This window comes from Anas acuta, chromosome 10 (genome assembly GCF_963932015.1).
Source record: "Anas acuta chromosome 10, bAnaAcu1.1, whole genome shotgun sequence".
NCBI classification, from domain to species: domain Eukaryota; kingdom Metazoa; phylum Chordata; class Aves; order Anseriformes; family Anatidae; genus Anas; species Anas acuta.
This window is the reverse complement of record NC_088988.1, coordinates 3,310,449-3,335,103: the sequence shown is the minus strand read 5'-3', so window position 1 is coordinate 3,335,103 and position 24,655 is coordinate 3,310,449. Positions and strand designations below refer to the sequence as shown.

Sequence of the window (24,655 nt, the reverse complement as noted above, 5' to 3'; positions counted from 1 at the left end):
CAAACCTGTTTTACATAAATACCTTGAAGGTGTAAAGCTGTTTGTCCTGTAAAGAGTCTTCAAACAGAAAGCATTCACTGCATATTTATCACGCTTCCCTTAGGCAAGCAGGTACTAGTAAGATAAGGAGTTACTCCAGAGGATGCAGCTAAGTAGTTAATACAGCTTAAAATCCTTACAAATTAAGGATGCTACTCTGCTTAGTAAATAGTATCTACTGTTGATAGATTACAAGCCAAAGAACATGAGACCATAACCTGCAGGTGCTGACATGTAAGTATATGTGAATATGGATGTATATGTGCAAAAACGCAACATATACAGAGCAAAGTTAATCGACTAAGTCTTCATTACTTTATTTTTTTTACATTAAAAAATTACAACGTAACAAGTGTTTGAAAAGCCAAGTAAACCTGATTTCACACACGCACACACTTGCTAAGTCACAGAGTTCATCCGCTTGAAGTGATATTTTCTGATTTTCATCAGGATATTTTATTAAACAATATACACATTAAGAGCCTCATGACAAAGCCAGACACATTATTTTTTTTCCCAGTCTTTAAGATGTGCAACTGAATATGCAAAGATTCTCGTGGAAGTTCCAACATTCCCCTGACTTAGATAAGAGATACTTTTGTTCATTCGGCTGCAATTCCATTGGACGTGTCCACCTCCAAATTCTCCAGCCTTACACACCATCCCCCCCAGGCAAAGTGAACCTACTACGTAATATTGCACGGTTCTGTTTGCAGGGTCATAGATAATAAATGGACCCCTTAGTAAGTTCACCCACCTAATGGTGTAAAACCTGATGAAGCAGGGACCAAGATGCCACAAACAGTTACAAAGAAATGGAGAAGCAGGTAACTGAAAAAAAAGAAGGTATAACTTCTGTAGTAAGTAAACTTACTAAATGCAAGGTTCTTCAGCACATTGAACTGCTTGAGGTGGGACAGATCATCAGTGCAACTCGCAAAGCAAAAGCAAGAACAGGACAATTTTAAGGCAAGTCCCAGAACAGGGAGCTATTTACTTTCTAGGCACGATTTCAAGCTATGCATCAAGGCTCCTGTTTTATCCTTTATATTGTCAGTAATTTAAAGAACAAATTAACAATACAAAAAAATAGTCTAAATGTAATTTTTCAAGAATCCACTGTTAGTTGAATTTCATTACTTGCAGTTTGCATTTAATTACTTGCAGATTTACAAACATTTAAACATTTCTTAGCACTACTGTTGTTTGTCAGGCCCACATAAAGCAGTTCTAGATCTTTTCATGAAAGTAGTTTGGTTGGAAAATGGTGAAATTAAAAATAATTCATTTTATTGCAGATTCTTCTACATTTAAAATCCTTGAGAAAGAGGCAAGTTCTGTCAGTACTAGAGGAACTTTCCTTGTTCTTCCAATCTCTTTGTTCATGGGATCACTGAGTCAATAGCTTTCCATCTATGAAAAGCCCCTGCAGTGAAAAAAAAAAAAAAGGCAGAACAAGATCTTATAGACAAGTGTTTTCAGTCAATTAACTCTAATCTCCAGTAATTTCATTTTAATCCCACATAGGGGGATATAGCCACTGGTCCCACTTAGCCCTGCTCAGAGGACAAGATACAATCCTCAAACACGTACACTTAAGTTCCTCTAGAATCAATGCATTGAGAATTGGAGATGCATATCTGAAGGCAGAACTTGGCCTGCAGTTGTTAGTTAAAAGTGTTGTTTACTGAGGATTTAGAACTTACCTAAATGCCACATGAGATTAAAACTGCCAAACACAGGACATGCTTTTGTGAGCCTGGGAAGACATTTGGCAGGGGTGTAATAGTGCCTCTGACGTGTTATGCTGTCGTGTGCACAAGTCCCTTGAATCACTTGCATATGAGGAATGTGTGTCTGAAGTGGGACACAAGTACAGCTCTGTTTATTAGGACAAGCTGAAATAGAAATCAAAACTGAACAAACCACTATTCCCTGAAAACTGGATTTAGAAGGCTAGGTCTCATTTGAGATCAACTTTCACCATAATGCTCCTCCTTGATTGACAACTGCACCTAAGTATATAATTTTTATAAAAACACACCGGTAATTACCCAAACATTTGTCAAATAAGAAGGGTTTAACAAAAATGCATAATTAATCTCATAAAATAAATTACAGTAGCATGACAACATTTGGCTTCTTTAGTGTGACCACGTGCTTTTCCTTTGTTATCTTGCTGTTAAGACCATTACAGATCCAGTTTGTGTCTCTGAAAGTTAATGAGATGTCTGTGACGATAAACGTATAAAACTCTGCTTGCTACAAGCAAATGTCTGATATCAGTTTCACCTGGTCACAGATTATATGTAGACAGCCGTTTCTGGCCCCAAATAAATATTATATAGTATTCTTGCAAGTTCCAGCATAACTAGACTCAAACAGAAAACTCAGGTCCTCCTTTCTTTGTTCTCAGTAGAATTCGCCTGATTCGAAATCCTGCAAAAGGATTGATCCACAGGAGTGAAGGCTGACCCCCAAAAACAGATTTCATTCCTTCCCAGCGTAGTCTCCGCTCCCATGTTGGCTTTTCACTCTTCAGTCTTTCAATCTCCTGTATGTAAACAGACACACAGTGACATACTGAAGTCCAAAGTTTAGTGACATCTAATAGGAATTATCAAAATTGATGACAATTTCACATTTTAATTTATGACTATGAGCCGACTAGTTTCTTACTGTTATTTATTCAGTAAGGAAGAAATAAGAATGGGGCTGATTTAACCTTGAGGGTACGAGGCAGACAACTTAGAACATACAGTGTATACAGGACAGCTTGGTCTACCCCCTACCTTTTCCCCCAGCCTCCCAAACTGAAAGGCAAAATGAGCAGAAAAGCTGATCTGGAAACCAGAACATCTGCACACAAGACATGTACACTAAAAGTTGTTTACTCATTTAATGAAACCATGTAATAAGGCTTCCAAGACAACTTTGTACTCTAATTACTGAAGCTAGGCTTACTCTCCCAAATGCGTTATTTTAATTATTATTTTTTTTAATCTTTCCCCTAATGAAGGCTGGGTATTTACCAATTGTTTTTCACTTCTGTAACACACAAAGCTCTTCAGTACAGAGTACACTTTTAAACAGCCCCAGATGAGAAAATTCTGAACAGCCACAGTATTCAAATTTCTTATGTTTCCAGTCAATTATCTTGTGCAAAACATCTTCTCAAGGCTTAACTCTGCAGATCTCAGGGCAAGGGAGCCAAATGTCCTAACTATGGTTATATTCTAATAAAATATATCAAAGTAGGAAAGGGTGAAGAGTTGAAACAAGATAGCTAGTTTAAGCAAACAGCTGAAGAAAACAGTCATTTCTCATGACATTTTAGGAGTTTGTGATTATTGAGAAGTGGAAGTCCAAACTGAAGTTGTGCAACACATGTAACTGAAAACCTAACTACAGAATTTGTCAGAAGAGCAAACAATATGAGAATGTCTGTTACAAAGCAAATACCGAAGACGTCTCACCATTTTACAACTGTAGAAAATAAAATCTGTATTTCAAATTATTTTTTCCCTACAAAATAAGAATTTTCCCTCATGTAAATAAATCTCTATATAATCACATTTTCCCAGTAGAATTTTTATAGTTTATAGAAGTAGCAATCTTTACCGTTTCATCATTGCATATTGAGTGGATTTGGGTGCCAAACATGACTGCAGTGAAAGTGAGAAACAGAAAACCCTCAAGGCACAAGAAGATCATCAGGATCACAGTTACAGGTGGGGAGAAGTCACTGCATTCTGTGAAAACAACATATGTAGTTATAAAAAAATAGATCTATAGATTACGTTCATGCTAAGACATCTCTTCAACAAACAGGAATAAAAGCTAGCTATTTGACACTTGAAGCAACATGTCACAATTTTAAGAAACGTAAAAGGTATCAAACTGTTTTTAGGACCTCACTTGAAGTACAATAATACATCATACACAGGATTGAAATAAGTGGAAAATGATGACTTTTACTTAGTATCTGCTAGATTAAGATAGTGAAAATTAAGTAATTGCTTACCAGTCCACTGCCCTCGGACACAGGAGAAAAACTGAAACCCACACAGTATGAGCGCATGAGCTGAAATTAGGGCTATATACATCTGGAAATGAGAGAGAGAGGTTAATTTTTTACTGCTGCCAGGTAACAAACTGGACATTCTTTTCAGCCAGCCTTCACCACTGCAAAACGAACATACTTCCCCACTTCAATTTTTTAACCCAATCATTTTACAATGATGTAAAAGTAAATTTTAATTAAGTCTGAATCTAAAAACACAGGCAATGATGAAAGTGTATAAAAATCAGCTCCCTAAATCACACTTCTTTTGATTTTTACTATACAACTGCAAAATCATGATGACTTAAAACAGTACTTTACAAAACATACTAAAATGAATATGGGTAGAAATATCTTCCCATCTGGAGGATACCTTGGGTAGAAGAAGAAAAGCAAACAACATAACACAGTTGTGCCCCTAAGCCATTACTCTCTAATAAGCATAGCCAAAATAGTTATAAACAAGGCAGGTTCAAACCGAGATCATGCTGCTGTTGACTTTCACTTACCGTAAACAGAACAAAAAATCTCTGATTTTTCTCCCCCACACAATTATTCACCCATGGGCAGTGGTGATCCATCTTTCGAATACATCGTTTGCAAATACTAAGGGAAAAGAAAAGAGTCATTTGTTGAGAAACAATGATTTAGATTTTGAAATAGAAATCCAGTTGCCAAAAGACAACAAGCTGAATTATATTTTCCTGACAAACTGAAAGCAGTGATTCCATTACCAGTTTCTTTAAAGTAATGCAAAGAAAATATTTGGTCACTTTTGCCTGTTTTAAAACTGACCATATAGGTTAAGACTGACCATATAGGTTGTCTCTTCACTTGAGATAAATACTATATGTGCTCTCACTTTAGAGAATCATTGGAGACAAACACACAACCTAGTGAATCCAGTACTTTGTTTTAGACACTTGTGGCACTGAATGAACAAACCCTCAGTATATTCTAGATCCAATATTATATATTTTTTTTAAGACTAAATCATTATTTCCGATCTATAGGGTTACAAGGTGTAAGAGTAGGTTCTGAATCTGGAAAATGATTTTACACAAGAATTGTTACTCAAGGTATCAACTGGCCATACAACTCCAAACACATACAACCAAAATCTCCAACAAACAACGGCTTACCATGTCACCATTCACTTCTTCAACATAAAACAAGAATTGAAACTATACACAGCACACATTCTTTGCCTACTTATTAATGGATACTTAAACACTAATGTTCTTTGTTAGATCTGTAACTAATCGCTTAGTTTCTGCTCAGTTCTGAGTCATGGTTAATTCCAGAAAAAGTCAAATATTTCAATAACTCCATTTTGTATCTGCTGGGCCATAAGGCACTGGAAGGCTCATTTCTCTTATATTCAGGCCCGTCTGCAACCAGATGTGAACAGTTATGCAAGAAAAAACAGAACAGCTGCAATGTGTTGAACTTCTTCCTTGTATCATCAATAGCTTAAATAACGCTAATATTTCATTTGCCTAGCTTTGTACTTCAGATAGGCACAGACTCAAAGTGTTTCATATTTCCCTGCAAGGCATCCAGAACTGTTACGCATTTTCATTTCAGCAAACAGAGCCAAATAAGCCTCACAAATCCAGACACCGTTATTCAAAACCCTTTGTTTTTATTGTTTATTTATGTATTATGAGTGCTGCAGCAACAAGCCACAAAGCAAGGCTAAATGATCGTCACTAGAGTGAAGAAAGGTGGAAAAAAATAAATCAGCGTTCTCACACATAAAATCATTTTTAAGTCATTGCATGTGCATGACTACAAAGTAACTCAGCAAGAAGCAGAACGTGCTCCTGTGCAGGTAATAGCAAGGAAACCCAAATCTCACACTGCTCTTCCAAAGCTCCCTTCACTCTGGGCTATCATGACCCAGTCCCTGTGTTCCTGATGCCTCTTGGTTATCAGCACTGAAGACGTTAACTCTGCTGATGCAAATTGCTTTTCAAATGGTGCCAGTCACACATGGAAAACCAACACCACAAGCAAGCACCGCAACCATTCTCTAGTGTGGAAGAAGCAGGTATCATTCAAGAGGAGGCATTCAGAAGGCTCTCCAGAAGATTCTCCTTTCACAGTGTGAGCCTGTAAGTCAGCCTCTCGTTACCACCCAGGAGGCTGGGGAAGGTGAGCTAATGCCAGCAGAGCCATGCAAGCCTTCTGATGTAACACAGAAGACATGCTGTCACCCTAAGAGACTATTAAGGTAAAGTACTGAATAAAATCATACCCGGATTCAAATCAAGCCAAACATGAAGGATGCGAAGTGGGCCGGACTCACTTTTGCTCATTCAGTATTTCTCACAAGCCTACTCAGCTCTTCCAAGACATCAGATGTCTGGAACCCTGCCTTCATTTCTCATTTAACACCACGATTCAGCCAACACTTCCAGCCAACAAACAAACTGGCAGTGATGCTGCAGACAGTGGGGCAGCTTGTTTCCTACCCCGGTATCCTGCTCCTTCCCTTCTCCCAGCACAGATGTTTGTGCAGCAGAGAGTTTGGGGAATTCGCTCCCTTAGCTCCAAGCTGGGTCATTTCACTGAGCAGCTGCATGAACACTCACGCCTACTCAGGAGGAAGGAGCAGCATGGCAGTGAGAAAACGCAGCTGTGGATAAAGGAAGGTCTCCTCCAGCTCAGTGCTGCTGCTGAATGCATTCAGGCAACTGCAAGTGTGACTATACTTGAATGCAGAAGATACCTTTCAGAAAGGCACAGCAAGTGGCTGCAGAGGACCTGGTCTGGGTGACAGAAATTCACAGAAAAACTCAAGCAAACATCTCAGTGACCTGATTCTGAACAGCTCCCTGTACACACACACAGGCTGGAGATAATGACAGCTGTGCTCCTTCGGTGAAGCTGATAAAACATTCACATGGGCCAAGCCTCCTCCTTATGCTGAAAATATTAACTACTCAGTGCAATCTTAGTTTCAAGTATTTTATGGAGGCTACTTAGCTGTAAAGAAAGGTTTCTTTCTTGTTTTCCCATCACTAATGTGCATTATGAAACTATTTTTCTTCCTCAAAAGAACTTCTGCAGCGTTGCGCAACAGTTTTGATAACAACAGCATAAGAGCCTCTTCTGTTAATAATTTACTACTCAAAACCTGCGCTGTGGCTTTGAGTGTAACTATTTCCCAACAGGAACCAACTTCAATTTCCATTTTCAACTCTCTTCTATCAGCAAATTGCCACTTTGACTATTTGGGACTAGACCGTCTTTTTAATATCCTTGGAATGGGTTTGTAAGCCAATAAAAAGCTGGCAGTGTAATCAAGCAAACCTTTTTTGCTATCTGGGACACTTCTGCAGTGCTAAATATACAGCAAAGAAGCAGATTCTGGTAAGTGATTTCCAGCTCGTTTGTCTTTCTTTGCATCACGTATCCAACCTTCAAGAAACTACAAGAAAAATCCTTTGTTTTACTTTAGAAAAGTTAACTGACATTACTAGCAGCATGGTACGGGTAACAAATAAGTAGAGTTAACCCAAATATCCAGCTCCTGAGGAAAATGCGACAGGCTTACAAAGGATCGCGTGTGCACTTCCAGGCACAAGCCTTCCCAAGGAAATGTTGCTTCAATTCTTGCTATCAATAATGTATAAGAAGTCCTTCCTTAGCGTTTTATTCTTTTTCCATGAAGAAATACTAATTTTTAAATCAACATTGCCTTCTCTGGGATCACAGGTTACTGCAACACCCAACAAAATAGCACCTGAGAATGACAGCCCAGATGTAGCCCAGGGATTCTGCAGCACTCTCCTGAAGCCTCTGTAGCTGATAGCTGCACATCCACCACATAAGCAGAGCCTTGCAGCTGTACAGGCTCTAGGCTCTCCAGTCCTCCAGCTTCTTTATTCCTATGCAGCATTCAAAATAAAATGTCTTCATTTAGGGTTATTTCCAATTAGCCAATTCTACAGGGAACAAAGATGTGGGAAACACTTCACAAAGATACCTGCAAAGTCCCTGTGGAAGCCGGCCTACATCTACACTGAGCAAATCAACAAGATCCAACCTACACGCAGCAGAGCCTCTATCTCTTTACTGCATCCCGTGAACACAACGCTCAGACATCTGAGCAGATTGCACAAAGCTATTCTTCATCCCCAGGGGGTGATGGCTTATTTTCTGCCACAAGAAAGCAGCTGCCTTGCTCCTGCCCCCAAGCCTGCCCAGTGAGCAGTACAGCTGTGCTCACACAATGCTCTGCTGGAGCTAATCGAAGCAGCTCACTGCACACGAAGCCAGGCCTGGTATCTGCATCCATGCCGCAGCTAACCTGAAACACAGATAAATTAACTGAAGAGCATTTTCTACTTGGCTATATATGAAACTTCTCCCTTCACACTCCAGACACACAAACCCACTCACATCTGAGATAAGGACAAGATTTCAGTGCCAAGGCAGAATATTTATAGTGGAAATGGATGCTCAGCCGTAACTTTCACACAGATAAGTGACATACACTGAGACTTTTAATTTAGAAACCACACATTTCCAGAATATTTGAGAGCCCTGACAAGACTTCTGTTCTTTTGACGGCTACTAACTCAGAAACTTAAATTGAATACACCACACAATTCAATACACATCACCCTTCACAACTAGGAAGGGCCACTAGAATATTTACATATTTATGTAAGCCTTAATTATGCAGGCATATCTATTTTCAACTCTCACACAATAAATATTACAAATGCATGTCCACAGCACCTGAAAACTCAAAAGACTGAGAAGTAATGAAAAATGGAGGTATTTACTATCTCTTGCATAGCACACTAAGGTCAAATTATCATCACTTCTGTCCTAATGAAAATGAAATCTTCAACAAGCTGATGCACATTTAACTGATTTTTCATGCAACTTTTGGAAAATAACCAAGCAATTCACATATAGTATCAAATGAAGCACTAAAAAGACAAGAAGAATACAAACTAAAGCGATAGTTAAAAACTCATCTGTATTGTTTTAATTTAGGATTGCAGGAGTCTTCTTTAATCAGCTTATATCTGAAAATTCCTTGAAATTCTTTCCTTTGCCCTATATTATCACAAGTGTGCTATGATAATTAGAACGATGTACAACAAATATGCACAGATCAATACTGGGTATTGAAATAAATTTGTGGGAAAAAAATATCATGCAAAACAGGAACATTATTCCTAGATTCAATATGAGTAATTGCTTAAAAACAACTATGGCATACCTGCAATGGTGTGCACGTTCAGGTTTGATACTACAGCACTTTGGACATTTGTAGATCACTTCCCCTGGTTTTAGTTGCAAATTATCCATGTATTCTTTAGTGGCATTTCCTTTGGGTACAGCCCCCTGAAATCATTTCAATTAAAAGAGAAAGAGCTGCTTAAATGGTATGAGCACATTTAAAAATACATTTTACAGACTTCAGACCAGTAATCTCCAGATAACTGCTGAAACAAGTTAATTTACTTTAAGTTAGTCTGTCATAAGCCAGAATCACTTCCAAATGATTAAGCTACCTCTTGCTTGACCCCAAGTTCAGTTTCATTTCTGTGAGTCTCACCTGTGGCCAAGTATTAGCGTAATTCTGATGGAATCTGTAGTCACTTAAATGGAATGAAGAGGAAGACACATCTTTACATGCAGACAGAGGCATGACAGGTACACTATTTGCTTATAAGTTACTCCAAGCAAGCACTACTCAGCACTATGATTTCTCATGTTAATTGTGACTTTCTGTTATTAGGCCAAGCCATCCACAAGTTAGCTCAGCCACAACTACTTAAAAGATTTCACTTAAACTCTCCAATTCCATGATTTTTCCTCCTGCCCCATGTACACAAGTTTTCTAGAATCACAAATCACCATTATTGCCTTTACACTCAAACTTTTGACCTGCACACTGTCTTGTACCACCATCAGCTTCTCCAGCCTGCCCCTAGCATTTCCTTCTGCCTTTTGCTACTGTGAAAGTTTGTGTATATGCATGGCAAACACACTGAAGGAACTGATCCAGAAGAAAAATAACCCAACAGGAAAAGAATTTGGTTTTTAGGTTACTAATTCTCCAAATTTTCATGACAGAGCTGCATTAGCAGCTGCTCTGACACAGAGAATGATGATGAGCAGCCAGAGAGAGGCAGAATTGCTTCTTCCAGTAACAAAATTAGTCTATAGCCCCAAGATATCAGAATATAATTTTGCATTATTTTCTCCCTACTAATGCAAAGTACCATTGTCACTTTGCTTATTTATGGAGTTAAACGCTTATCTGTGACAGGAAGTGATTTTGAAATAAAGCACAATGTGAAATGAAAGTGCTACGGCTTCTCTGCACCAACTCCTCCAGGCCATCGCTTACTTCACACAGGGATAACTTCTTCCAGGTTGGCTTAAATCAACTGCAAATAATTGCCTCTTGGTAGAAAAAAAGCCCACTGGCAACATCATCACTTATGAACACACCTTAAATTTTTGGGACAGGATTAACAAACCAGCAGGCACTTCACATTCAACTGTAAAATAACTTTAGACTTGGGCAGATTCTTCACTTGTTTTTGTGGCCCACGGCCTGGAGTAACAACCTTGCGTTTATCCTGCTTGAGAGGCAGTGCAAGACCTGCCCCAGATGGACTCTGCACAACAGCACTCTTTGGCTAAATGGTGCTTCAAACTTGAGCCAGCTGCCTTTGAGGGGGTACAAAAGAGAGAGCTTCCAAACACCATGGTGTGTTGCTTTTGTGCTTTGTTTTTCAGTATGAATGTTCACATTTAAGTTAGTTCACCATGTCTACAGTAAAGTAGTTTCCTATCTCAAAGACAGAGAATTTCTAAATGCATAAACTTATCTTCTTCTGGATAAATTCAGCCTTATAAAACATCTCTCAAATTCACCTATTCACTTGTCAATAAGGACTGCGTCCTCAGGTCACACCTTTAGCATTTTGATTATAAAAAATATTCTATTTCCATAATATCTTTTCTGCTCTGACTGTTGTTAATTCTTTTCAATTACAAATATATATTTATGAGAGTATGTTATAATTCACGTGTTTTTACAGGTGGTTTATTCCTCTTTCCTGCAATCTTAGTATCTATCACGTAGTCATGTCTTCCATTCTGGGAGACAGAAGGAGAGGAGTGAAGAAAAAAAAGGTGGTGAATCATCTCAGTTTCAATCATGTTTTATCCATAAAGAACAACATGAGGATAGAACGACATACAGAATAACAGTACATATTTTTAAGTAACCTAACCTTAAACTATCACAGTCCGCAGAAGTCATAACATTTTCATCACTGGGTGTGGACTCAGAAATAAATCAACTATCTAGTAAATCATTAGCTGTAACACCCTGCTGTTTATTTGGACCACTCCCTAATTTTTATATACTCTTACTGTCTCAAAATCACGAAGAAAGTTTTTTCTCTCCCTCAATCCTCTCTCCACAGATTTCTTTCCTAAAAGAGTGATAGATTTTTGTACAACATAAACAATTTAACCTCTTGAGTTCCTGAATTTAGAAGTCCTAAGAAATGAATGCTTCTAAGACCTCTCACATCTATTCTTACAATCACATGATTGTTAAACTTACATCTTGCTTTCCAGTGACTCCACATATCTAAATGAGATAACACAAGTGACGTAGTACAGTACTTGTGACTTTATGTGGGTATGTGACAGAGAATTTTCAGCATGTTTATGTCTAAAAGTTTCTCCACTTGTCATAAAAGGAAGACATTTCAAATGATCAACAGGATGTAACTACAGCTTTTTATGAAGTTTTGAAAATAAATCTGGGGGAAAAAAGGAGAAGTGAGGATAAAAAAAAAGCCTAAAGCTTTATCAGCGCCTTTATCAGTGTCTTCAGAAAACTGGGTTAATATTTAACAAATGAAATGTATTTCTTGTGAGCCTACCTCTCCCTTATAATACATTTTATGCTGCCTGCTCCTCAAGTCAAAGCTTATTTGTAGTTTCATTGACAGAACAACCTGCAAAGCATAGATATGGTCCCTCCAACTTGAGGAGTTTGCATCTAACACTACTTTCCCTGGCAAGAATGCACAGATACCACATTTCCAAATCTGTCTGCAGCCGATGAGCTATATGAAAGAGTACTCCAACACCAAGGAGTGATCGCATACTTACTGGATCTGTTAGCATAGTTCTCAGATGCGATGACAAAGCTAGCACTGCCAAGCAGTTAAAGAGAACACCGTTGATCACAGAGTACCAAAAGTCTTTGGAAGGCAGCAGCATGACAAAAGTCACTACGAAGTCTGCATAGACAACCAGAAGCCATGTCATTATAGCACAGACCATACCACAGCCATCTCGGATGAACCAAACCCTCTCTGCCATGTCGGCCTCTGAGGAAGAGGAATCGTAGCTGTCATTTTCAGCGAGAAGTGGGTGGTGCTCAACATCACGGAATCTGTGCCCTGATGACTGCATGGTTTTCCGGACTTGCCCTGCGGGAAGCAAAGATACCGTTATTAGACATGAGGAAACCAGAAATAGGAGCACTCTCCTTTCCTATTTTTGTAAGATAAAACATATCCAGCTTCCAAATAATTAATGGGATTTTTTGATCAAAAACTGAATAATTCTGTGACAGCATAAGAATAAAATATTTCTGTCATCAGAAGAAAAAAATAGTTATCAGAAGAGACTCATTTACAAAGTTTCATCAAAGTTTCTGTAAGCTCTTCACTGAGTGTTATAATCCCATAACTATATTTTTTCTTATGCTACTTCAATGCCTGAATCATTTTATTTCCACTTTGCTATGCCTGTAAACCATTCTCCTTATAGTAAAAATGCAACCTCTTTCTTTTATCTCAGACTACTCCAAATGGCAAACTCTTCCCAAAATTACAGTTTGTGTCTCTCAGAAAACAGCAAACTATGGCACCAGCCTGTTGAGGTTTTGTACTGCTTCTGCAACCCAGGGAAAAGCAGAAGGAAAAAACAGAATGGAAACAAAGCTGTTCCAGTACACTGTTAATGGAAAACAGAGCAAGTTAGAAAGCAAGTAAGTTTGTTGACAAAAGTGCTATTGTATTTAAAGAAGAAAAAAAAAAAAGACAACAAGACAGTTACAAAAATACATCGGATAACTGACAAAATGATTTTAGATCAAACCAGACTTAAGGGAAACAAATGGCAGTGGCTAAATTAGCGTGGCAGCAGATTATATGAATCAGATTTTCAAAGAACATATTAATTAATTTAATTTCATGAAAACGCTTTTAGGGCTTTGTTGTTGTTCCAATGTGGAACAAAAATATGACTTGAAACCTTAAGAGCCTTCAGGAAAACAGAATTATTTTCCAGACGTCTCTAACAAGCAAAGACACAGAATAGTAGAACTGAAGTGCTACCAACAAACTGGAGACAAAGCTTAAATGTTATGCATCAAGATTAGACTGCTACCTTAGGAGTATGCTGTGCTCTAAAAATTATATTGATTCATGCTATTAAAGGCCATATCAGAGGGAAACTTGAAAGCATTATATTGATTGATGACAACCACACGAAAGTCTCAGGTCTTTCCCCATAATAACAGTAGCCTATATTGAGACTTCACGTTACATCCCAAAACCTTAAATACAGGATCACTTTGTTGGTCTAAACTGGTCAAAGTGACCATCACCAAGACTCACATTTGACACAGGTTGCAGATGGAGCTATGTGGTTTTAGATCCTTTAAAAAACTGTCTTATCTATGGGAATCAAGTCAGATAAACATATTCTGCCTAGCAAATCTTTCAGATCCTTCAGGTTTAATGGCTAGAACTAGGCTGGAAAAAGGCTGGAAAAATCTTAAAGACTAGAAGCGACAGCAAATATATGCAGATTGAAGTGCAGAGATTCAAACACAACATTTAAAATTGTTATTCCTCCAAGACCTCTTGCTGTATAGATGCTTTGAAGTGTTTTAGAGGAATCAATGAACCAAAAAAAAAAAAAAAAAAAATCAAGCTCCCAATCTGAAGCCTCATACACAACACAAATTTGGAATTCCATCCACCTAGGGTGCGGTATCTCAGCAGAAGAAACATACAATTATTTTTCAATCAAGGCAAGTTTTCAGTTGCTCAAACCAACAAGTTACCATAAATAGGGACATCGAGATTCTGAAAAGACATAAATCAATAGTACTGTACGTCATGACGTGAATTTTTGATTAATTGTGCACACAACTACTGCAGCATGCAAATGGAATGACATGAAATTACTGTGTTCATTTTAACTGCATCAAAGGCAAACAAGAAGTTTTTAACACAACAGGAAAAAAAAACTGCATACCTCACAAATGTTTTGTATGTTATTCTGACATCATGTCCTTCCTTCGGGCTATACTAGGCTATTCACATAGTCGTATTTGATGTAATCTGAAAAGACATCATCAAAAAACTCATTAGTAAAGGACTCTTGCTTCATCAGGAAAATGTCAAGCACAAATAACGCATGGTGATAGGAGCACTTTGAAATATGCTGCATGTAATTACAGCAAACAAGGTTCTGACCACAGGAAGAAACTTTTACACTGCTTAAGCTATCATAAACAACATTCTGAAAAAGTCTAAAGAGTGTTTCAAGTAACACTGAACAAGATCTATCCCATTCATACTTTCTGTTTAAGATGAGTTGGGTATCCAGATTTTAACATTACAAATTAATGTACCCAAGAAGTTTTTCCTGTTTGCTGTTCCCCTATGGTTAGGAGTTAAAGGATACCGAAAAATCCCAAACTTTGACTGACTTCATTGCTTACAGCAAGCTTTTTTTTTCTTGTAACAAGCATGAATAGCACTATTTTTATAATTTCAAGGTAAACTATGAAAGTTTGTTTTAAACAATTATTAGACCTAGCTATGACCATTTTAAAATAAAGAAGCTACTCCTTCCAGAATCTGTATATAAAAGAAAATGGCCCACAATTATGCCAATGGAAATATGCACTTAGAAAGTTCTCCTTGCTGGAATTCCACCAGAGAGGCAAATAATTACCATGAGACCTATGCTACACAGGGCAGTATAAGGACTGAAACACTGGCAGGAGCTTTCTAACCATGCTGATTTCACAATACGAACGTTTCACAAACTTGAATCACATTCCTTCCTTTTTACAAGGATGCAGTACTCAAGCCCAACACACAGACCGTGTGAAGTGGCAGCATTTTTTAAGCAGTCTAGAGGTTTACTTTCCTCGTCATGAAAGAAGAAGAGAAGCATTTTATTTAGAGAGCCAGGTACTTCAAAGCTTGAAAAATTCAGCGGTTAAAGTTTGGAAATCACCAGTGGCATTTGAAGCAGGACTGCAGAACAAAACCCCAAGCTAGCTGCCTAGTTGGGGAAGAGAAGAGTGGGGCTCTGAGTTTCTGACTGGCAGAGTTAGCAAGCACATGCATGCTCACAAAGTGTTGCTGTTCCCAAAAACTAAGTTGGGATCCCTGCAAACAAACATCTGTCTTGCAATTAAATTTCCCATATTCAATCAAGGAAGACTTTCTTCCTTTGTTTTATATAATAAAAGGGTGAGATGACCAGCTTGTAGAAAGAATTTCATATTTGTGCCTAACCATGGATGAGGAAGTACCTAGGTTTGTTTCCTCAGTTGTTTTACTTTATAGTAATTAAAATAAGCTCTGTGAAGCTTCACTCTTACATGGAAGGTTCATTTAAATTAAGGCATTTTGAGAGTAATGTAAGGATTCTGGCATTTAACAGCTAAAGCAAATATGAAAATAATTTTAACGGAAAGCTTCTGAAAATAGTTGGCTATTTCAAATGCAACACTACTGATGGAATTTTTCAGTGTACGTGTTCAGTTTTTTCCACTTCAATGGAAGTTACACCAAGACAGAAATCCCCTGGAAATTAGAAGACTCATGTCTTATTTAAACAAACTTGTATAATCTATAGAAGCCTAAGAGGTAAGGAAGTTCTTTTTATGCACGTATAACTAAGCGAAGCTCCTGACTGCTTTCTGTTTTGCTTTATAAATAACCTTTTATATTTTTGTTAAACAAGTTTTCACAATGTTGTGAAACCCACAGTCATTAAGCTGTCATTGACATGGCATTTTGTGGAAGCAGAGCAGAAACTCACAAAAAGAAGACACGCTGAGTGTATATCACATTCATTTGCAGCATCACCCACCCGCTCTCCGAGCTGAGGATGACAAGCAATAGAAGACGACACACTAAGCCTCTGCAGGTGAAATATTGAAGTCAGAGTAATCATTCGGAATTACGAGCAGTGAACTCATTGACAAGACAGGGACGTGATTTGTTTGGTCAGTTCCCTAATCCTCTGTCCAGATTTGTGGAAAATGTCAGGGTTCCTTGTAGCATCCCCACGACCAGTTTACATGGAAGTGCCATCATGGTCCACCTTCTGCAAGAACAGATTTATTCTCATGTGATCCCTCCCTCCACACCCACTTCCCCTGCTCCTGCACATTGTTCTCCTCTCTAGCTGCCTCCACCATTACCCCCCACCTCCATCCCCCTTCAAGGGGAAGGGTATCAATGTCTGAAAAGCACTTACACTTCACAAAGAGCTTTGTACCCCCGAGATGCTCACAGCTTTCCCATAGACTGCTAATTTATTTGCTGCCTGTCCTAACCAAAATTTACATTGCATCTGTTACACATTTGAAGTCCAAATCTCCAGGCATAGCGTGATACTTTAAACCCTAATACTCCAAGCAGCAGTTTTTAATTTGACCTTTTACAAGTCGTTAGCTGGCACTGGAAGATAACACTGAATTATTCAACATTTCATGCAAAATGTCATCTATTTGCACAGGTGATTATATTAAATCTAATCTGATATAGCTCCCCTCTTAAGTGTTATTTGAAATTCTCAGGTTAAGTATGTCTTATCTGACCTGCTCTCATTGTTAATGAAACACAGGCCCAACAGCAGAGAGATCATTGCAATAACAGTAAGAAGTGACAAGTGGACTGCTTAGAAAGCACATGGCAATATATAAAAATAAATAAATTTGATGTTACATTACAAACTCGAGATCACTGGAAAGATGGTCTTGTAAAGTGACTGGGCCTAACGTGCTTGCAGTTCTAGAAAAAACACACTTTTTTTTTTTAAACAGATATACAGATAATAATTGATGTACAGGTTTAAAATCCAGTCATTAAAACCCAAATCTTGTTGGGTCACTTTTTCTTTCTAGTTACACAAGACAGTTCTTACAATTCCTCATACTTCAGTTTCAATGAAGCAACGAGAATGCTTTTATTTCAACTTTGCTGACTAAGTACAGATAAGCGAGAAGTCGTAGGGATGCTGTCTGATACCACACACTAGGGCAATAACCGTGCAGCGTTCATGTATGATTGATTTAAATCCTACACAGCAAACACAGCACTGGTGGCAAATCACGATTACAGAACCATAGTCTCATTAAAATAAAATAGCTTAAACATTAACTTCGATAAAAACTGCAAAATTTAAAAGTAAACCAAGTGGGCAAACCTATTACTGTATCTGAAACCATCAGCAATTTGGACCGCTCGCTGCTGACCGATAAATAAATATCCATCAGCCAGCATCTAGACATAATCACGCCTGATTTGGGTAACTCACTTTTCATTACAGATACATACAACCCCAACTGCAAAGCCACTTAATAAGTAAACTGTGGCTCATTTCAAGCCCTGCTCAGTGACTTATCTGGCAAACAACCTCCCGGCAAACAAATAAAACTACTCCAATAACTACATTGACCATTAACTGTACTGAAAAGCCTTTAGGTCAGCCCCAGCAACAGCCTAGCTCTGCAGCAGGAAGCTCTGCAGCAGGGAACTCTGTCTGCTCAGTACTATGACTTCAAGGTTAAGCTTTCTCAGCAACCATGAAATGTGCAAGAACTGCTTTGAGCAGCTGGCACTCAGCAGTACCAGTCCAGCAACTACAATCCAAATAAATCCATCAACTACAACCCCGATTCTGTCCCGTGGCCTCGGTGACATGGCTGATCACCTCTCTAAAAACCTTCTTGCTTTTGCTCTAACATATTTTGTACTGTATTTATCTTGGGAATTCCTCGTTTATACCTTTTAGCCCTTCCTTTTATTGAACTCCACCTGCTCTGCTGCAGGCACACTGACAATTTGCAGTGGAAACACATCAACATGATGCTGTCTGCATGCACACATCCAAGGATGAATTCAAGAGATGATCTTCAGTAAATTACATATTTAACAGGCAAGTTTAAAACTATTGTAATGGTTCTCCTTATGCCAGTCTCTACAGCAAGTCAAAAGCCACAGAAAACACTGGAAGAGTTTCTTTTCAGCTCTGAAAAGGGGATGTGCTACATGACCTCAGAGAAAAGGAATACAGTAACTCAGCGTTAAGTATGGATGTCTTACAGGCAAGCTGCTCATCTAATTGCTCGTGTCTTTATGCTGCTAGCATCTTTATAAACATCCACAAAAAAACAGGAACTGGCACCCTGGGTAAAACAAAAATGAAAAATACAAAATGAAAGAAAAAACTCTGCAGGCCTTCAGAACACTATAAAATGTACTAAAGCGTTTTGCTTGTCAGCAACAAACCTGATAAATCTGCAGTACCAATTCACTTTTCCATATTCAGCAAAATACCAAAAAGCTTCTAAGATGCTAGGTATCTTTTTTTTTCCTCCATAAATATGGAAATCAGAGGGAACCCATTTCATGAGACTTCAGAGCCCATGAAAGATGCACACGATCCGATACATGATGAGCTCACTGGGTTTCAACAGCAAGGAGAGAACACTTCTGGATTAGCAAACAACCTTTACTCAAGAAAGGACACAAGCACGATATGTGGGAGCTACGGCTGGGCTTTACATCTTACCTCTTCTGGAACAGGGCCACAGGCTCAAGTTCAGATTAGACTCCAGAAAGCTTAAACAAATATCACATCGCTATGTGGCAACTGGAAGTTTTACACCTTTGCCAATGGCAACTGCCTCACGTTCTGTAGAGTTGTTTTTTTTTCTTACTGTGGTTTTTACACTGATAAATTTATTCCCTATCCTCACATTCACTTGAGGATGAGCCTGGGTATCTCACTCAGTGAGTGCACTGCAGTATCCGGGTGGCAGTACCAGGCACTGCCACTTATCGTATCCATATCCACATACAGTTTCTCCTTCAAGGTTACAGAAAGTAACATCACAGATCAAAGCTAAAATATTTGCACTGGCGATTTTCAACATCGATTAAGAGAGTGCTAAAGCCTTTATTTTCAACAGTTCCTCACAGCAATTAAAAAATAAACTCTCACATTTCTTTTCCATTCTTCGTTTTCAGCCTTCCTACTGCTGCAGTATGCTACCAATTCGCTTCCCTATGCTTTCAGAAAAGGCATAAACAGGGAATTTATCAGAAAAGTACGGTACAAAATGTAGTAAGTTAGGGCAAAAGCAAGAGAAGTTTAAAGACAGATAAGAAGTGTTATCTTTTTTTTTGGACACCACGAGCTTTCAGTCATTAAAATCTGCCCTAAAAGCCTCAAGTTCTCATTTAATTTACTAAATAACCATCAGAGCTCTGCTTTATCGGCACATTTTCGAAGCAGGAGAGCGTCAGCTCCCAAAGACCTCCTCTAACCCCGTTATGGTGAGCAGCCACCGTGCCCCCAACCCCATCACACCCCCGGCGATGCTCTCAGCCACATCCCCGTGCCCACGACCCAGCGGTGCGAGCCCCGCACGGCCCCCCCGGTGCCTCCCAGGCCCCCCCTCAGGGCCCGGTTCCCCCCCTCGCAGCGCTGCGGGGCTCGACCCCCTCCTCCCCACAGGGCTCGACCCTTCTCCTTTCCAGCACTGACCTTCCCGGCTCCTCACCGACCTTCCCGGCTCCTCCTTCAGCGGCCTCCTGGGGCCGAGCCCCGCCGCTGCTGCAGGGCCGGGCCGGGCAGGGCCGGGGCCGCCGCCGTGCCCGGGGCCGGGGCCGGGCGCTCGGCGGAGCCGACGACTCCCGGAAGCGGCCGGGGCGGCGCCGGCGGGAGGCGGAAGCGCGGAGCCCCCCCTCCCGGCCTGAGCTGCGCATGCGTTGGTTAGCGGAGGGTGCGTGCGCATGCGCGCGACGCCGGCGGGGCGGACTTGATGCCCGTGTGGGCGGGGCTTCGCCTCAGTGTGTGGGGAGGAGGGGCTCTGAGAGTGGGGCGTTATTAGGCGCTTTGCTCTGCGTGGGTGCAGGCTTTTGGCGTTTTACCCCGCAAATGTTCAATAAAATCCTCATTTTGCGTTAAAAATGCGTTGACAACTTCTAAATTGATACTTCTGTGTGGCGTTATAGTCCCGCAGCACAACATCTACCTGCCCCTGTGATAACTGGCTGCAGATCCCAGCGGTTTTACCTCAGGATGGCCACCAAGGGTTATTTTTGTGATGTCCCACGCTCAGTGTCACAGTGGTATTGCTTCATGGCTCCAGTTCAGGGAATCTTGTTTCTTCGTGGCTCTTCAGTTCAAGGAATTTCAGGAGAAGGATTTGAGGCACCTAAGTTAGCAGCTTGGTGTTTTACCCTGCAAATGTTCAATAAAATCATCATTTGGGGTTAAAAATGCATTCACAGCTTCTAAAGCGATACCTCTGTGTGGCATTACAGTCCCGCAGCACCACATCTACCTGCCCCTTTGAAAACTGGCTGCAGATCCCAGGGGTTTTACCTCAGGATGGCCACCAAGGGTTATTTTTGTGATGTCCCATGCTCAGTGTCGCAGTGGTGTTTCTTCGTGACTCTTACTTAGTTCATGAAGTCTTGTTTCTTCATGGCTCTGTAGCTCAAGGAGTCTCAGGAGAAGGATATGAGGCACCTATGTTAGCAGCTTGGTGTTTTACCCCGCAAATGTTCAATAAAATCATCATTTGGGGTTAAAAATGCGTTCACAGTTTCTAAAGTGATACCTCTGTGTGGCATTACAGTCCCGCAGCACAACATCTACCTGCCCCTGTGATAACTGGCTGCAGATCCCAGCGGTTTTACCTCAGGATGGCCACCAAGGGTTATTTTCGTGATGTCCCACGCTCGGTGTCACAGTGGTGTTGCTTCATGGCTCCTTGTTAGTTCAGAGTCCTGTTTCTTCATGGCTCTTCAGTTCAAGGAGTCTCAGAAGGATTTGAGGCACCTAAGTTAGCAGCTTGGCGTTTTACCCTGCAAATGTTCAATAAAATCATCACTTTGGGTTAAAAGTGTGTTCACAGCTTCTAAAGTGATACCTCTGTGTGGCGTTATAGTCCCGCAGCACCACACTTACCTGTTCCGCAGCACCACATCTACCTGCCCCTTTGAAAACTGGCTGCAGATCCCAGGGGTTTTACCTCAGGATGGCCACCAAGGGCTTTCTTTTGTGATGTCCTACACTCAGTGTCACGGTGCTACTTCGTGGCTCCTCTTTAGTTCAGGGAGTCTTGTTTCTTTTCGGCTCTATAGTTCAGGGAGTCTCAGGAGAAGGATTTCAGGCACCTAAGTTAGCAGCTTTTTCAGTTCCCGTTTACTAAATTTTGTGAACCAATTTGGTTTAGGCTCAACATCTGTAGTTAAATTAGGTGAAACGTTTCATGTCGAAATACTAGCACATGACATTCAGTATTTTCCACAGCGTATTAGGAAAAGTAGATACCCAGTAGCCTTGAAAATGAGATGCAAAATAGCAATCTTGGCAGTGTGTGAGCTGAAGATGCATTTTAAAACACAGTAAAAAAAATGCTGAAGGATGACATTATCACAGCTCGGGTACACTTTTCCATCCTCATTTTTTTCTTCTCGTAGCATGAACACCATCTAGTGGGACATCGGCAGCAAGTGCATAACGAGTTCTGCATGCTGATAAGTGCAATAAAATACAGCTGTGGTTTCTTTTTTTTTTTTTTCTTTTTTCTTTTCTTTTTCTTCTGTTTCTGTCCTGAACCATTGGATTTCAGGAGAACTTGCTTTTGTGTGTAGTCTTCTATTTCCCAACAGCTGGGCTTTAGCTGGAAGAAATTACCCTATTGCCAAACTCTGCTATTGAAATGACAGTATGCAAACATGTATGCACATAAAATCATAGGAGTTGACCTTTTCCTAAAACTTCCTTCTCTCTCCATATTCTCCCTTAATATAACTAACATGCCGTTTATCCATACAAAAATGAAGCAAACCACATTGTCTTGGGTATGTACTTACGATGATGCAGTGCTTAATGAGCTTACCCCTCAAGAAAACTGAAGCATACTGCCTTGCTTGTGCTTCTACATTAGGGTGGCTGATACACAGACTGATACACAACAGTCACCCAGAAGATATAAAAAAAGTTGAGTTCTCTGTTTTTTTATATTTAGCAGTTTTGACGAGACAAGACTCTGCATGTTGTTGTGCCCAAAAGGTTGGATACTTGCTCCAGCAGCTCCTACATGTGCTTTACCAGGAAGAGCTTCTACATCAGTGCAAATGTTGCAATCCATTTCAGTGGAACTGACGTTTAATAGCTTGTCACTGCAGCGTCCCATCTTGTCACTCACTGCTTTTGTCCACTGGATGGTGCCTCACTTACTTCTGCATCTGTAAGGCATCTTGAAATGTGTTAGTCATACTGGTCATGCTGCATTGGCAGTGTACACGTCTCCAGATGCAAATTGAAGGAGAAAAGGTGTAAAGACAAAGTAGTTGTTTGACAATTAAAAAAAATAATAAAATTATACAATGTCATGTCACATAAAGTTGGGCTGAAACTAGGGCATTCTCTCCCAGATCTGAGCCTTCTCAAAGTTCAGTCACATCTGGATCTTGTACTATACACATCACACTAGCCATTATTTGTGGATGTAGTTCTGAAAACCAACTTTCATTTGAAGCTCTCTAAGGATTAGAGACGAGGAAGGATTTTTTTTTTTTCAAGTTAGTTTTGATTTCTGCTCAAACACTGCTAGAGACATTGGATAGCTTCACACAGCAAATACAGTCTGTGCTCACTACAGTGCAAAGATCTTGAGAACCAGTTTCGACCTCAGAGCTTCCTTGAGGGACTCAGTCTGATATTGCAAAATTTTTAACCTCAATTTCTGAGGGTGCTGAGGCATTTTGACAGAATATAACTGTGCTGTACCAATTTCTTTTGCCAGTCAGATGGTTTTAAAAGGTGCAGTGTTCACTATGTTCACTACACAATGGGAATTTTCACGGTCAATATGGCAGATGCTTAAGGGCAAGTCAGCAAATTTATGCTAACCAGAAATTCTTAAATTCATCTTGCTTTGTTCTCTGTATTTTTAACACTGTGCAGGTTTCTCATTTCCTCCTGAACTCAAAAACAAACAAATCAGTCAAATATTTTCCTCCCCGCATTTTTGCTAAGTGTGCAGAGCAGAGCTTAGGCAGGCTTGTTTTAATATGCACGGCGTTGTTTTTGCCATGCGAAAAGCATTACCAGACATGTCAGGACTTCGGTTCTTCTGCAAGTCCTGCTGTTTTGGAACCCACTTCCACAGCAAACAATGCTGCCAAGATAAATTGTTTGCCAGAGATAACTTCAAGTCCTCAAACAAATTACCTAAGAAATGTTGAAACATAACGCTGTACGAAGCAAATTGTTTCCATGCTTCCTGTCCTCGTAGGAAGGAACGGGGCTTATCTCTGTTACAGATTCCACAGAGACAGCCACAATACCTTAACCAACGTGTTGTTTAAATTGTGGGACTTTTTGAATACTTCACATATCGGAGGAACATATGAAATATGCATGCCCCGTTGTTCCTGCCCTTAGAAATGCAAATACTGAAATTCAAATGATTTGTATAAGGACTCCAACGGTTTGGCAAAGAGCAGTAAAGCTGCTCGCAGATTGCATTAGGAAAAAAATAAAGCATTTACAGGAATATGTCGTTTGCCATAGGCCCTTACAGCTCAAGCCGACTAGTGCTGTTGAAGGTTTAATTATGCATGTTTGCAAGGTGCCAAACATTTGTCATTTGTGTGGATGCTTCCCCATTAAACATTGCTTTGTGTCAATGTTTTATTTACATTTTAACTAAAAATAAAAGCTGTTTTTCATAATCCGTTCCCTTGCAGCCCTTCTCTGTTCTGAACCATAATGCGCTCTGTTGCAGGTGCAGAGTGATAACATTGTGAGACACATCTATTTTGTGACAGTTTTCCATTCCTCTGTGGCACAATCTGAAGCAAGAATATATATATAAATATATATATATATATATATATTTTTTTTTTATCTCTGGCTCACTGCCTATTGTATGTGGTTAACTTTGAGGCTTGCTCCTTGAATATTAACTGAAGCAATGGCAATTTACTGAAATAAATTTCTGAACCTTGTTGTCTGTGGTACCTTCTGCTTTTTAGATCCTGCCCTTCTACTCTTGATGCCCGATGATAGCAATAAAGCAATAATTTGCTATTGTGCCCAGTCTCAGAAAAAAAGAAACTGCGTAAAAGCAAGGAAGCTTTTTAAGAAAAACGAAACTTTAAGCCACTAAAGACTTTTGAAGGATAGATAGAAACATGA

The 24,655-nt window shown here is 39.7% G+C and overlaps 1 protein-coding gene across 1 annotated transcript; it reads right to left on the bottom strand.

Moving 5' to 3' along the window:
• Window positions 1-328: 328 nt before the first annotated feature.
• Window positions 329-20,175, bottom strand: ZDHHC7 (zinc finger DHHC-type palmitoyltransferase 7). Its single transcript, XM_068693142.1, has 8 exons — window positions 19,982-20,175; window positions 14,438-14,523; window positions 12,275-12,597; window positions 9,348-9,472; window positions 4,612-4,708; window positions 4,064-4,145; window positions 3,661-3,791; window positions 329-2,593 (listed from the first exon to the last, which is right to left on the bottom strand). The coding sequence occupies exons 3-8, from the start codon at window positions 12,578-12,580 to the stop codon at window positions 2,417-2,419; spliced, it is 918 nt and encodes a 305-aa protein (XP_068549243.1). The 5' UTR covers window positions 12,581-12,597; window positions 14,438-14,523; window positions 19,982-20,175; the 3' UTR covers window positions 329-2,416.
• Between the last annotated feature and the right edge of the window lie 4,480 nt (window positions 20,176-24,655).

Bases quoted from the DNA above. Each gene is read 5' to 3' on its own strand.
- ZDHHC7 (XM_068693142.1), bottom strand. From the start codon at position 12,580: ATGCAGTCATCAGGGCACAGATTCCGTGATGTTGAGCACCACCCACTT. The intron at 4,146-4,611 runs GTAAGTGAAAGT...TCTCATTTCCAG, and splicing joins GATTTTTTGTTCTGTTTACG to ATGTATATAGCCCTAATTTC. The intron at 2,594-3,660 runs GTAAAGATTGCT...GTTTACATACAG, and splicing joins CAATATGCAATGATGAAACG to GAGATTGAAAGACTGAAGAG.